Source organism: Symphalangus syndactylus, chromosome 1 (genome assembly GCF_028878055.3).
Source record: "Symphalangus syndactylus isolate Jambi chromosome 1, NHGRI_mSymSyn1-v2.1_pri, whole genome shotgun sequence".
Classification (NCBI taxonomy): Eukaryota; Metazoa; Chordata; class Mammalia; order Primates; family Hylobatidae; genus Symphalangus; species Symphalangus syndactylus.
In genome coordinates this window covers 112,058,516-112,073,371 of record NC_072423.2, presented here as the reverse complement: position 1 = coordinate 112,073,371, position 14,856 = coordinate 112,058,516, and the positions used below count along the sequence as shown (strand labels likewise).

Below are 14,856 nucleotides of genomic sequence, written 5' to 3'. Positions count from 1 at the left end.
AGTTATTTATTATTATTATTATTAATATTATTATTATTTTGAGACAGAGTTTTACTCTTTTTGCCCAGGCTGGAGTGCAATTAGCCAGGCATGATGGCACACGCCTGTAATCTCAGCTACTCAGGAAGCTGAAGCAGGAGAATCGCTTGAGCCTGGAAGGCAGAGGTTGCAGTGAGCCAAGTTCATGCCACTGTAGTCAAGCCTGGGCGACAGAGTGAGACTCCAAACCAATCTAATGTCCCTGTCTAGGGGAACTGGAGACTGATAGCTTCTCTCAGTGTTTCTAGGACTGGCTGACTTTTCCTTCAGACTTCATTCACATGCACTTCTGACATGGATCTCTATCAAACTGACTGATCCAGATGCAGGTGTACATTTTCTTTTTTCTTTTTCTTTCTTTGAGACAGAGTTTCGCTCTTGTTGCCCAGGCTGGAGTGCAATGGTGCAGTCTCAGCTCACTGCAGTGTGGGCGAAGGATTACCTAGGTGCCGAGGCAAGAGACTGAAGGCACAAACTGTTTCAGTATAATAAAGAAAATAGTTAGAATAGTTATAATACAAATTAGATATAGAGATGATCATGGACATTATCAATCATTAGTATAAACATTATTAATCATTAGCTTTTAATATTACTCTTTGTTGTATTACTAATACAAACAAGAAATAACCGGCAGGTATAGGGTCAGGTGCTGAAGGGACATTGTGAGAAGTGACCAAGAAGGCAAGAGGTGAGCCCTCTGTCACGCCCGCATAAGGGCCGCTTGAGGGCTCCTTGGTCAAGCAGTAATGCCAGTGCCTGGGAAGGCACCCGTTACTTAGCAGACCATGAAAGGGAGTCTCCTTTCCTTGGAGGAGTCAGGGAACATTCTACTCCACCAGCTTCTTGTGGGAGGCTGGATATTATCCAGGCCTGCCCACAGTTATCTGGAGGCCTAAACCCCTCCCTGTGATGCTGTGCTTCAGTGGTCACGCTCCTTGTCCACTTTCATGTTCCTCCCATACTCCTGGTTCCTCTTTGATCTCGCTCTGTCGCCCAGGCTGGAGTAAAGTGGTGCGATCTCGGCTCACTGCAAGCTCCGCCTCCTGGGTTCAGGGGCCATTCTCCTGCCTCAGCCTCCCAAGTAGCTGGGACTACAGGCGGCCGCCACCACGCCCAGCTAATTTTTTGTATCTTTTTTAGTACAGACGTGGTTTCACCATGTTAGCCAGGATGGTCTCGATCTCCTGAACTTGTGATCCACCTGCCTCAGCCTCCCAAAGTGCTGGGATTACAGGCCTGAGCCACCACACCCGGCCCGATCTTTCTTATAAGTGCATAGAGGAAAATGCTGACATGTGCTGCCTTCCCTCTCTGCTTCAGCTACCTGAAACAGAAGGGCTCCCTGTCCCATGATCACGTGATTTGCCTGACCTCATCAATCACTTGGACAACTCACCCTCCTTACCCTGCCCTCTTGTCTTTTTTTTTTTTTTTTGAGACGGAGTCTCGCTTTGTCGCCCAGGCTGGAGTGCAGTGGTGTGATCTCGGCTTACTGCAAGCTCTGCCTCCTGGATTCACGCCATTTTCCTGCCTCAGCCTCCCGAGTAGCTGGGACTACAGGCGCCCGCCACTGCGCCTGGCTAATTTTTTGTATTTTTAGTAGAGACGGGGTTTCACCGTGTTAACCAGGATGGTCTCGATCTCCTGACCTCATGATCCACCCGCCTCAGCCTCCCAAAGTGCTGGGATCACAGGCGTGAGCCACTGCGCCCAGCCGCCCCCTTGTCTTGTATTCAATAAATATCAGTGCACCCAGCCATGCAAGGCCACTACCAGTCTCCACGTCTTGGTAGTGGTCCCCCTGGCCCAGCTGTTTTCTCTTTATCTCTTTGTCTTGTGTCTTTACTTCTTATGTTCTCTCGTCTCCGCACATGGGGAAAACATCCACTAAGCCCCATAGGGCTGGACCCTACACTGCAACCTCCCCCTCTTGGGATCAAGCAATTCTCATGCCTCAGCCTCCCAAGTAGCTGGGACTACAGGCGCATGCCACCATGCCCAACTAATTTTTGTATTTTTAGTAGAGATGGGGTTTCACCATGTTGGCCAGGGTGGTCTTGAACTCCTGAACTCAGGCAATCCACCCACCTTGGCCTCCCAAAGTACTGGGATTATAGGCGTAAGCCACCATGACTGGCCTTTTTTGTTTTTCAGGCAGGGTCTCACTCTGTCACCCAGGTTGGAGTGCAGTGGTGCAATCTTGGCTCACTGCAAACTCTACCTCCTGGTAGTGATCCTCCCACCTCAATCTCCTGAGTGGCTGGGACTACAGATGTACATGCGCCACCATGCCCCTCTAATTTTTGCATTTACTGTAGAGATGACACTCTCTACATGTTGCCCAGGCTCGTCTTAAACTCCTGACCTCAAGTGATCCACCTGCCTTGGCCCCCAAAGTGCTAGGATTAGAGGCGTGAGCCACCGCGCCTAGCTCAGATGTACATTTTCTTCCATTTCACATCTCAATTATTACTCACTAGTTCTCTGTCGTCTAAATTCCATCTTCCAAAAGAGAGAACCATTTTATTAGCTTTAGTCATCTGTATAAAACAGTAGCTAGAACTATTAGAGACTCCAAAGCAGATGACAACAGGGGGGCACAAAGTGGCATGGTGAAGGAGCAGCAACTGTGAGCTAGCTGTCCAGCAGAACCACACAGTTAACCTACTCTCCTTGCGGGTAACAAATCAACCCTGTGAATGTGTTCTAAGAGGAATGCCCAGCACCATATACCAACCTCTCTAAAAAGAGTCTTCCGGAAACAGTCAAAGGTCCCAGAGTACATAGGAGGCTGTCCAGGCAAACTCGGTGGCTGTGTCTGCAGTCGGACCTGAAACCGGAAGTTAAAATGCAGTCACCTACCAGAATCAGAACTGCCTGTCAGCAGCAATGGCCCAACTGTCTGCCAAACTGAACAGGGAAGGCTGTACCTATATACATGTCTTTAGCATTCACTTAACCTGCTGGATTCAAACTTCTCTTTCATTTAATTAGTACTTCATTCCTTTCATTGGCAAACAATATCCCATCATATGAATAAATCACATTTTGTATGCCTGCTTATTCATCAGTTGATAGACATTTGTGTTTTTCCTTTTTGATTATTATGAATAATGCTGCTATAAACATTTGTGTACAAGTTTTTTGTGTGGATATATGTTTTCAGTTCTCTTCGGTATTGTATTGGTCAGAATTCTCCAGAGAAACAGAACCAACAGGAGATATATATCAAGAGATTTATTATAAGCAATTGGCTCATACAATTATAAAGGTTGAGAAGTCCCAAGATCTGTAGTCGGCAAGTTTGAGACCCAAAAAGAACCAATGATTCAGTTCAAGTCTGAAGGCAGGAAAAGACTAATGTCCCACCTCAAGTATTCAGGCAGGAGTTCCCTCTTACTTGCAGGGAAGTGTCAGTCAGCCTTTTGATCTATTTAGGCCTTCAACTGGATGAGGTCCACTCACATTAGGGAGGCCAATTAGCTTTAATCAGTCTACAAATTCAAATGTTAATATCCAAAACCACCCTCACAAGCACACTCAGGATAATGTGTGACCAAATATCTAGGTACTCTGTGGCCTAGTCAAGGTGACACATAAAATTAACCATCACAGGTATTTATCCACTAGCATAATTTCTTTCTTTTTTTTTTTTTTTTTTTTTTTGAGACGGAGTCTTGCTCTATCGCCCAGGCTGGAGTGCAGTGGCGCGATCTCGGCTCACTACAAGCTCCGCCTCCCGGGCCCACGCCATTCTCCTGCCTCAGCCTCTCCTAGTAGCTGGGACTACAGGCGCCCGCCACCACGCCCGGCTAATTTTTTGTATTTTTAGTAGAGACGGGGTTTCACCGTGGTCTCGATCTCCTGACCTCGTGATCCGCCCGCCTCGGCCTCCCAAAGTGCTGGGATTACAAGTGTGAGCCACCGCGCCCGGCCATAATTTCTAACTTATATGTTAACTCTGTTTAAACCTTTTGGGCCGGGCGTGGTGGCTCACGCTTGTAATCTCAGCACTTTGGGAGGCCGAGGCGGGCGGATCACGAGGTCAGGAGATCGAGACCACGGTGAAACCCCATCTCTACTAAAAATACAAAAAATTAGCCGGGCGTGGTGGCGGGCGCCTGTAGTCCCAGCTACTCGGAGAGGCTGAGGCAGGAGAATGGCGTGAACCCAGGAGGCGGAGCTTGCAGTGAGCCGAGATCGCGCCACTGCACTCCAGCCTGGGCAACAGAGCGAGACTCCGTCTCAAAAAAAAAAAAAAAAAACCTTTTGAGGAACTGCCAGACTGTTTTCCAAAGTGGCTGCACCACTTTATATTCCCATAAGCAGTCTAGGAGGGTCCCAATTTCTCCATATCTTTGATACTTATTATCTTTATATATATATATATGTATATATATATATATACATATATATATATTTTTTTGAGACAAGGTTTCACTCTGTCACTCAGGCTGGAGTGCGGTGATGTGGTCAATAGCTCACTACAACCTTGACCTCCTGGGCTCATGCAATCCTCCCACCTCAGCCCCCCAAGTAGCTGGGACTATGGGTGCACACCTCAACGCCAGGCTAATTTTTATTGTTTTTGTGGAGACAGAATCTCAGTATATTGCTCTATAGCTATCTTTTTTTTTTTTTGAGACAGAGTCTCGCTCTTTCACCCAGGCTGGAGTGCAGTGGCGCGATCTCGGCTCACTGCAATCTCCGCCTCCCGGGTTCACGCCATTCTCCTGCCTCAGCCTCTCCGAGTAGCTGGGACTACAGGCGCCCGCCACCATGCCCGGCTAATTTTTTGTATTTTTGGTAGAGACAGGGTTTCACCGTGGTCTCGATCTCCTGACCTCGCGATCCGCCCGCCTCGGCCTCCCAAAGTGCTGGGATTACAAGCGTGAGCCACCGCGCCCGGCCTTTTTTTTTTTTTAAGCTATCATAGTGGGTATGAGGTGGTATGCCACTGTGATTTTGATTTGCATTTCCATGATGGATAATGACATTGAACAACTTCTCACATGCTTATTAGCCCATCTTATTCAGAGAAATGCCTATTTAGGTCCATGACTGGGTGTGGTGTCTCACATCTGTAATCCCAGCACTTTGGGAGGCAGAGGTGGAAGGATCACTTGAGGCCAGGAGTTCAAGATTACAGAAAGCTATGATGGTGCCACTACACTTCAGCTTGGGTAACAGAGCAAGACCTGGTCTCTTTTTATTTATTTATTTTTTTGAGACAGGGTCTCACTCTGTCGCCCATGCTGGAGTGCAGTGGTATGATCTTGGCTCACTTTCACTTCCGCCTCCCAGGCTCAGGTGATCCTCCCACCTCAGCCTCCCAAGTAGCTGGGACCTCAGATGCATGCCATGCTCGGCTAATTTTGTTTTTTTCGTAGAGATGGGGTTTCACCATGTTGCCCAGGCTGATCTGGAACTCCTGGACTCATATAATCTGCCTGCCTCAGCCTCCCAAAGTGCTACAATTATAGATGTGAGCCACCATGGCCAGCCAAGACCCAGTCTCTTTAAAAAAGAAAAAAAAAAAAAAGGAGGCCCGGCGCGGTGGCTCATACCTGTAATCCTAGCATTTTGGGAGACTGAGGTGGGTCAATAACCTGAGGTCAGGAGTTCAAGACCAGCATGGCCAACATGGTGAAACCCCGTCTCTACTAAAAATACAAAAATTAGCCAGGCGTGGTGGCACTCTCCTGTAATCCCAGCTACTTGGGAGGCTGAGGCAGGAGAATCGCTTGAACCCGGGAGGCAGAGGTTGTGGTGAGCCAAGATCGCGCCCTTGCACTTCAGCCTGGGCAACAGACTGAGACTCCTTCTCAAAAAAAAATAAAAAGGAGATTCTCTCTAGCTCTCTCTCTCTCTCTCTCTCGACAGGGTCTTACACTGTCACCCAGGCTGGAGTCTTTGCCCATTTTTAATTGGATTATTTGTCTTTTTTTTTTTTTTTTTGAGGCGGAGTCTTGCTCTGTCACCCAGGCTGGAGTGCAGTGGCTCAATCTCAGTTCACCACAAGCCTCCTGGGTTCAAGCGATTCTCCTGTCTCAACCTCCCTCATAGCTGGGATTACAGGTGCATGCCACCACACCCAGCTAACTTTTGCATTTTTTTTTTTTTTAGTAGAGACAGGGTTTCGCTGTGTTGGCCAGACTGGTCTCGAACTTCTGACCTCAGGTGATCCACCCGCCTCCGCCTCCTAAAGTGCCGGGATTACAGGCATAAGCCACCGGCCCAGCCCTGATAAATGTTTATTGTTGTTTTAAGCCATTAAGTTTTGAAGTAAGTTGGTTTTGTTTTTTGGGTTTTTTTGAGACAAGGTCTTGCTCTGTCACCTAAGCTGGCATGCAGTGGCACCATCTTGGCTAACTGCAGCCTTGAACTGCTGGGCTCAAGTGATCCTCCTCCCTCATTGGAGGAAACTGTTAAACCACAATAGATAACTGATATATCCAGTTACTTCTGCAGTCTTTTTTCTGAATTTTATTTTGTTTTGTTTTGTTTTGTTTTGTTTTGAGTCAGAGTTTTACTCGTTGCCCAGACTGGAGAGCAATGGCATGATCTTGGCTCACCGCAACCTCTGCCTCCCAAGTTCAAGTGATTCTCCTGCCTCAGCCTCTCAAGTAGCTGGGATTACAGGCATGTGCCACCACTCCCGGCTAATTTTGTATTTGTATATTTATTTTTATTTATTTATTTTTTTGAGATGTAGTTTCACTATTGTTGCCCAGGCTGGACAGCAATGGTGTGATCTGGGCTCACCTCAACCTCTGCCTCCCCGGTTCAAGCGATTCTCCTGCCTCAGCCTCCCAAGTAGCTGAGATTACAGGCATGCACCACCACACCCAGCTAATTTTGTATTTTTAGTAGAGACGGGATTTCTCCACGTTGCTCAGGTTGGTCTTGAACGCCCAATCTTAGGTGATCTGCCCGCCTCAACCTCCCAAAGTGCTGAGATTACAGGCGTGAGCCACCATGCCTGGCCTAATTTTGTATTTTTAGTAGAGACGGGGTTTCTCCATGTTGGTCACCTGCTCTCGAACTCCCGACCTCAGGTGATCTGCCCGCCTCGGACTCCCAAAGTGGGATTACAGGCGTGAGCCACCACGCCCAGCCCTTCCTGGATGTTTTTCCTGCTCACTGTTCTGCTTCCAAATCCTTCTCAAGGTTGCTGTTATACTAACCTTTCCAAAACATCATTTTTACCATGTTGTTTCTTTATTTCTTTAGAATCTCTTAGTCTTGTATTTATCAGGTCCTTCTATATCATCATTTTTACCATTTTTTAAAATTTCTTTAGAATTTCTTATTCTTGTATTTGTCAAGGCCTTCCATATCAAACCAAGGAAGTCCCTCTCTGGGCAACAGAGGTGACATGTAAGTCTGAGGGGTTTATGCGACACAATAGAAATGCCCAGAGGCCACCATACCTTTACATCCAAAATCCCTCACATTGTCCTTCAGATCTCCCATAGTCAGGCATAACCTCCCCTAGCTAGTAGAGAGAGAGAAATGGATCAAAGCTTCTGACTAGACCGGGTACAGTGGCTCACACCTATAATCCCAGCACTTCAGGGGGCCAAGGCAGGAGGATCACTTGAGGCCACAAGTTTGAGACCAGCCTGCCCAACATGGAGAAACCCCATCTCTACTAAAAATACAAAAATTAGCCAGGCATGGTGGCGGGCACCTGTAATCCCAGCTACTCAGGAGGCTGAGGCAAAAGAATTGCTTGAACTCGGGAGATGGAAGTTGCCATGAGCCAAGGTCCTGCCACTGTACTCCAGCCTGGGTGACAGAGGGAGAGTCTTGTCTCAAAAAAAAAAAAAAAAAAAAAAAAAAAAAAAAAAATTCTGACTAATACCTTTTTGTGATTTTTTTTTTTCTTTTGAGACAGTGTCCCATTCTGTTGCCCAGACTGGAGTGCAAAGGCTCACTGCAGCGTCAAACTCCTAGGTTCAACTGATCCTCCAGCCTCACCCTCCTGAGTAGCTGGGATTATAGGTGTGCACCACCATGCCCAGCTAATTTTTGTATTTTTATAGACATGAGGTCTTGCCATGTTGCTAAGGCTGCCTTTTTGTGATTTTATATACACTTCATACCTCATACCTGTCTCAACAGGACATCAGCCATCCAAACCAGCAAGAACATTAAAGTCCTTTGCAGGTGGTTTTGTGTTTTTTCTTTTTTTTTTTTTTTTGGGGAAGGAGTCTCAGTCTGTCACCCAGGCTGGAGTGCAACAGCACAATCTCAGCTCACTGCAACCTTCACCCTGTGGGTTCAAAGGATTCTCCTGCCTCAGCCTCCCAATTAGCTGGGATTATAGGCACCTGCCACCACACCCAGCTAATTTTTTTTAGAGATGGGATTAATTTTTTAGAGATGGGATTTCACCATGTTGGCCAGGCTGGTCTCGAACTCCTGACCTCAGGTGATCCACCTGCCTCAGCCTCCCAAAGTGCTGGGATTAACAGGCATGAGCCCACCCTGCCTGGCCTAGGTTGTCTTATTTTATAATATGATCCCTACTTGCAAGCCACACTCACCTTCACTCCTGCCTTCCCCACATCAGACTGTCTGGGTCTCCCTACTCCTTCAGTCTGAACTCACCCAGCACTTGAATGCCTGTTCTAATGCACCACCTTCCATAGAGCCTTTTCATGCCCTACTCTGAAGCATTGCAGCTTTTGCCTTGTCAGGACACACAGACCACAGCTCAGTTACACTATCTTGGACTTCTTTTTTTTCTTCTTCTCCTTTTTTTTTTTTTTAACCTTGGACCTCTGAAAGTACCTTAAGGTCAGACTTTGATTGGAGCCCACCCAGCTCACTAAGGCCAAAAACACAGCACTCAGCAATTTGTGGTTTTGGTTTAAGCTAAAAAGAGGCTTTCTGGTTGCTAAATATGCCAGTGAGCATTTCAGTTATTTGCACTTCAGTGCAGAGGTCATCCAGTCCTTCTTGGGAGTGACATCAAGGACAAAGGTGATACGGAGGTTGCAGCAATATTTGTGTATATATATATATATATATATATTTTTTTTTTTTAAGGGCGGCCCCAGAGGCCTATAACTAATAAGATATCTGCCTATACGGACCAAGAGAAGGAAGAAAGGCCAGACAATTGTCCCTCAGTAGACAGTGCCACTTGAAATGACCACAGTCTGGGAAGCACTAACACACGGCATTTACCACCAGCTAAATTAACATTTGATTTCATGTTGCACAATGATCTAGCCAGTCCAGCTACTTTAACTCTGGTCTTCCTATAGAATGACCCCAGTATGAGCTCTACTTCAGGGCAGCTCCTCTCTTGGATGAAAGGCAGCAAAGAGCTTGCTGCCCAAGCTGGCCAAGAGGAAGTGCCCACAAAACTATTTCGCTGTGGAGGAAATCTGACCCAACATCCTAACAAACCCCCTCACATGGGCTTCCAATCTTTTAAAACTCATGTCTGCTCCCCACAGGCCCACCCTGGCAATGACTTGTCAATTTCCTTCAAGTCTATGTCCAGAAATAAAGTGAGAAAACTGGATGCAGCTTCGAGTGCTAAGCCATGAGGGATGGACTTTGGTCCCCCAGCAAAGCATTAATGAAGGTGTCGCAAGGGGAATAGTTGAGATATGATATGAGGAAGACCAGAGAACAATCCCTGATGAATGTCCCCCCTCCCAAGCCTCAGTCTGACCATAGCTTCCTCATCTGGGAGTTGTGAGAATGAGGCTGGCCCTGTGCAAAGCTGATCGCCTTGCTTTCCGTGGAAGGGGCTCGGTCACTGAGGTCATCATTGCTTCTCACAGGGATGCCTCTGCCCAGGAGGCTGAGCAGGCCACCATTGGGTATCTCCCCAGGCTGGGAAAGGTGCGAAAGAGATGGGTACTCTTGCCCCAGGGGAATGTATCAAAGGACACCTCCAGAACAACCGTACCGCTCTGTCTTTAGTTGTCTTCCTGGGGCGGGCTTTACAGGGGACCTGTTTCAACCTTAATGATAATATTAGTGTTGGCTGAAACCAGAATTATGGAGAGACGTTTATTCTTTCCCATACCTAAAGAAGTGGCGCAGGGTCAGGAGAGACTGCGGGACAGGGAACTTTACATCAGAGCTCTTGACAGGCAGTTAGAGGATGCTCACTTTGCGCCGCCGCCTGGCTCTTTGGGGCTCAAGGTACAGCTTCTTGCCCACCCCTGAAAGAGAGATTCCCTAGACTTCTCATGGAAGCTCACACAGGCCCCTCTTCTGCCCAGCGGCCGCGCCTCGCGGGGGACCATGCGTTCCGCGCCCCGCCCGGGCCTCCTCCCCAAAGCCTGCGACCCAGCCTCCCGCACCTTGACCGTGTCCAGAGGGTGACCCACGAACACCAGGCACACGCCGCCAAAGCCGCCGGCCAGCAGGTTCTTGAGCGGGCTGATGGGTTTCGGTTGGTCGGCCATGGTCAGTCCGTCTGTCACTCAGTCTGTCAGTTCTCGGGCCGTCCTGGCTTCTCAGCCCTAGCTGCAGCGCCGGCGCCGCCGACCTTTCACCCACTTTCGGGTGGGCGGGGCAAGAGCCCGGGGCAGGTCGGGAGGAGGGCCCAGTTGGCACGGTAGGGCTTCCGCCCGTGGCTGCTTCCGGCCTCGGCCCCGCTTCGATGGGCGTGGCAGAGAGCAAAGCCGCATGGGCGGGGTTTGGGAGTGTCGGCCAGCGGGGCCTATTCTTCCAGAAAGCCTTCCCAGACTTCAATGTTTCCTCTGAGCTCCCCATTCATCCACTCACTCCAGAGAGATCAGTTGCGCCCTGCCATATGCCAGGCGTCCTTCTAGGTGCTGGAGGCACCCCTGGTAGTACAACACACAGGTCCCTGTCCTCCTGGAATTTACAGACCATAACAAAGATAAATAACTGAAAAATGCATAGTGTATCAAGTAGTAATAAGTACTACGGAGAAAAATCCAGGAAGAGAGTTAGAGGGTGTGTGGGACAAGTGATTTGCAATTTTAATTAGTTGAATAAGGGAGGGTTTAACTGAAAAGGTGACAGGATTCAAGGCCTGAGAAGATGAGAGAGGGAGTTCTGTTCATTCATAACAGGGTCAAGGGTGAGGAACCTTCCACCCAGAAGAAAAAGAAAATGCAAAAGCCTTGAGATGGTCTGTGCCTGACATGTTTGAGAAACCACGGGAAGAGGGAGAGTAGTAGCTGATGAGGCGACAGAGGTTTTGGAGGGAGTAGAAGACAGGTTTGGGCCTGGTGTTATGGCTCATGTATGTAATCCCAGCTCTTTGGGAGGCCAAGGCAAGAGGATTGCTTAAACCCAGGAGTTTGAGACCAGCCTGACTTATATAGCGAGACTCTTGTCTCTTAAAAAAAAAGTTAGGCCCGGCCCCAGTGGCTCACACCTGTAATCCCAGCACTTTGGGAGGCCAAGGAGGGCATATCAACTGAGGTCAGGAGTTTGAGACTTGCCTGACCAACATGGAGAAACGACGTCCCTACTAAAAATACAAAATTAGCTGGGCGTGGTGGCACATGCCTGTAATCCCAGCTACTCGGGAGGCCGAAGCAGGAAAATCACTTGAACTCGGGAGGCAGAGATTGCAGTGAGCACAGACCGTGCCATTGCACTCCAGCCTGGGCAACAAGAGTGAAACACTGTCTCTAAAAAAAAAAAAAAAAAAAAAAAAAAAAAAAATGTTAAAGACCGGACGCAGTGGCTCATGCCTATAATCCCAGCACTTTGGAAGGCCAAGGCAGGTGGATCGCCTGAGGTCAGGAGTTCAAGACCAGCCTGGCCAACATGGTCAAACCCCGTCTCTACTAAAAATACAAAAACTTGCCAGGCGTGGTGGCAGACACCTATGCCTGTAATCCCAGCTACTCGAGAGTCTAAGGCAGGAGAATCACTTGAGCCCAGGAGGCAGAGCTTGCAGTGAACCGAGATCTTGCCACTGTCTCTCCTCTGAAGGACGCAGAAGTCGTTGCAGGGTAACTGAGTGGGGAGCGACATAGTCTGACATCATTATCAGGATCCCCCTTTGATTGCTGGGTGAAAATAGACCCCAGGGGGCAAGAAGAAACAAGGAGCCTTAAGGAGGCTAAAAGCCATGGCCAGAGATGTTGACTTGCACCAGGGCATAACAGAGGAGGTAGTAAGAAGTGGCCAGATTCAGCCGGGCACGGTGGCTCACGCCTATAATCCCAGCACTTTGGGAGGCCGAGGCGGGTGGATCTCGAGGTCAGGAGATAGAGACCATCCTGGCTAACATGGTGAAACCCCATCTCTACTAAAAATACAAAAAAAGGTCGGGCGCAGTGGCTCACGCCTGTAATCCCAGCACTTTGGGAGACCGAGGCAGGTGGATCACAAGGTCAGAAGTTCGAGACCAGCCTGGTTAATATGGGGAAACTCTGTCTCTACTAAAAATACAAAAAAATTAGCCGGGTGTGGTGGCGGGTGCCTGTAGTCCCAGCTACTCGGGAGGCTGAGGCAGGAGAATGGCGTCAACCCGGGTGGCGGAGCTTGCAGTGAGCCGAGGTCACGCCACTGCACTCCAGCCTGGGTGACAGAGTGAGACTCTGTCTCAAAAAAAAAAAAAAACAAATACAAAAACAAATTAGCCAGGCATCGTGGCGGGCATCTGTAGTCCCAGCTACTCGGGAGGCTGAGGCAAGAGAATGGTGTGAACCCGGGAGGCAGAGGTTGCAGTGAGCTGAGATCGTGCCACTGCACTCCAGCCTGGGTGACTGAGCAGGACTCCGTCTCAAAAAAAAAAAATAAAAATAAAAAAATAAAAAAAAAAAAAGAAGTGGCCGCATATTCTGGATATATTCTAAAGAAAAAAAAAATTTGTCAATTAATAGGATATAAAGCAGCCAGGCACGGTGTCTCATGCCTGTAATCCCAGCACTTTGGGAGACCGAGACATACAGATCATGAGGTCAGGAGATCGAGACCATCCTAGCTAACACGGTGAAACCCCTTCTCTACTAAAAACACAAAAAATTAGCCAGGTGTGATGGCACAGTGCCTGCAGTCCCAGCTACTCAGGAGGCTAAGGCAGAAGAATCGCGTGAACCTGGGAGGTGGATTTTGCAGTTAGCCGAGATCATGCCGCTGCACTCCAGCCTGGCAACAGAGTGAGACTCTGCCTCAAAAAAATAAAAATTAAGGCCGGGCGCGGTGGCTCACGCTTGTAATCCCAGCACTTTGGGAGGCCGAGGTGGGCGGATCACGAGGTCAGGAGATCGAGACCATGGTGAAACCCCGTCTCTACTAAAAATACAAAAAAAAATTAGCCGGGCGTGGTGGCAGGCGCCTGTAGCCCCAGCTACTCGGAGAGGCTGAGGCAGGAGAATGGCGTGAACCCGGGAGGTGGAGCTTGCAGTGAGCCGAGATTGCGCCACTGCACTCCAGCCTGGGCGACAGAGCGAGACTCAAAAAAAATAAAAAATAAAAAATAAATAAAAATTAATAAAAATAAATAAATAAATAAAAAGAATATAAAGGGTGTCAAAGAAGAGTTAAGATTATGGGGCCGGGGCTGGGTGCAGTGGTTCACACCTGTAATCCCAGCACTTTGGGAGGCCGAGGTGGGCGGATCACGAGGTCAGGAGATCGAGACCATCCTGGCTAACACGGTGAAATCCCATCTCTATTAAAAATACAAAAAATTAGCCAGGCATGGTGGCGGGAGCCTGTAGTCCCAGCTACTTGGGAGGCTGAAGCAGGAGAATGGCATGAACCCGGGAGGCAGAGCTTGCAGGGAGCCGAGATCACGCCACTGCACTCCAGCCTGGGTGACAGAGTGAGACTCCGTCCCAAAAAAAAAAAAAAAAAAAAAAAAAAAAAAAAAAAAAAAAGCAAAGAAAAAAAAGAATTATGGGCCGGGCACAGTGGCTCACACCCGTAATCCCAACATTTTGGGAGGCTCAGGCAGGCGGATCATGACGTCAGAGTTCGAGACCAGCCTGGCCACCATGGTGAAACCCTCTCTCTACTAAAAATACAAAAATTAGCCAGGCGTGCTGGCATGTACCTATAATCCCAACTGCTCAGGAGGCTGAGGCAGGAGAATCACTTGAACCCAGGAGGCAGAGGTTGCAGTGAGCCAAGATCGCACCACTGCACTCCAGCCTGGGTGACACAGTGAGACTCTGTCTCAAGAAAAAAAAACATGCTAATGTTTTTGGCCTTAGCAACTAAAGAAGAGTCACCTTTAACTAGGTCAGGGGAGATTAGGGAGGAGCAGATTAGTAGAGGGGGAAAGCAAATTTTGGACATGTTGAGTTTGAAATTTCTATTAGACAAATAGATATTTCAGTCTGGCATTCAGAGGAGAGCCTTAGGCTAGCAGTGAAATCTGACAGTCATAAGCCAATTTAGATCACCAAGGGAGTGAGTGGTGATTTAAAATAGAAGTTCAGAGATGGAGCCTTTTGTCCTTACACTGTTAGGAGATTAGGAAGATGAAGAGGGACTAGGAAAAGAGAAAACAACATATAAGTGACCCTGGGTCACTGGGTCCTGGAACCCCTAAGGAAAGAGCATCAAGTACGCCTGATAGGGAGACATAGCCACTGAATATAGCAATGAGGAATTCATTGGTGACATTAACAAAAACAATTCTGTGGCCAGGTAGTGGCTCACACCTGTAATCCCAGCACTTTGGGAGGCCGAGGCAGAAGATTGCTTGAGGTCAGGAGTTCAAGACCAGGCTGGCCAATATGGTAAAACACAGTCTCTACTAAAAATACAAAAATTAGGCTGGGCACAGTGGCTTACACCTGTAATACCAGCATTTTGGGAGGCCGAGGCAGGAGGATCACGAGG

General features: G+C 48.3%; 1 protein-coding gene across 1 annotated transcript in view; it reads right to left on the bottom strand.

The window, feature by feature from the left end:
• SLC25A20 (solute carrier family 25 member 20) overlaps window positions 1–10,661 on the bottom strand; it is a 46,104-nt gene extending 35,443 nt beyond the window's left edge. Inside the window, exons 1-2 of the mRNA XM_055278303.2 lie at window positions 10,377–10,661; window positions 2,780–2,872 (exon numbers count right to left, since the gene is read on the bottom strand). Of these exons, the coding sequence (XP_055134278.1) occupies window positions 2,780–2,872; window positions 10,377–10,481 (198 nt within the window). The 5' untranslated portion in view covers window positions 10,482–10,661. The remainder of the gene's footprint in view (window positions 1–2,779; window positions 2,873–10,376) is intronic.
• Window positions 10,662–14,856: the final 4,195 nt, after the last annotated feature.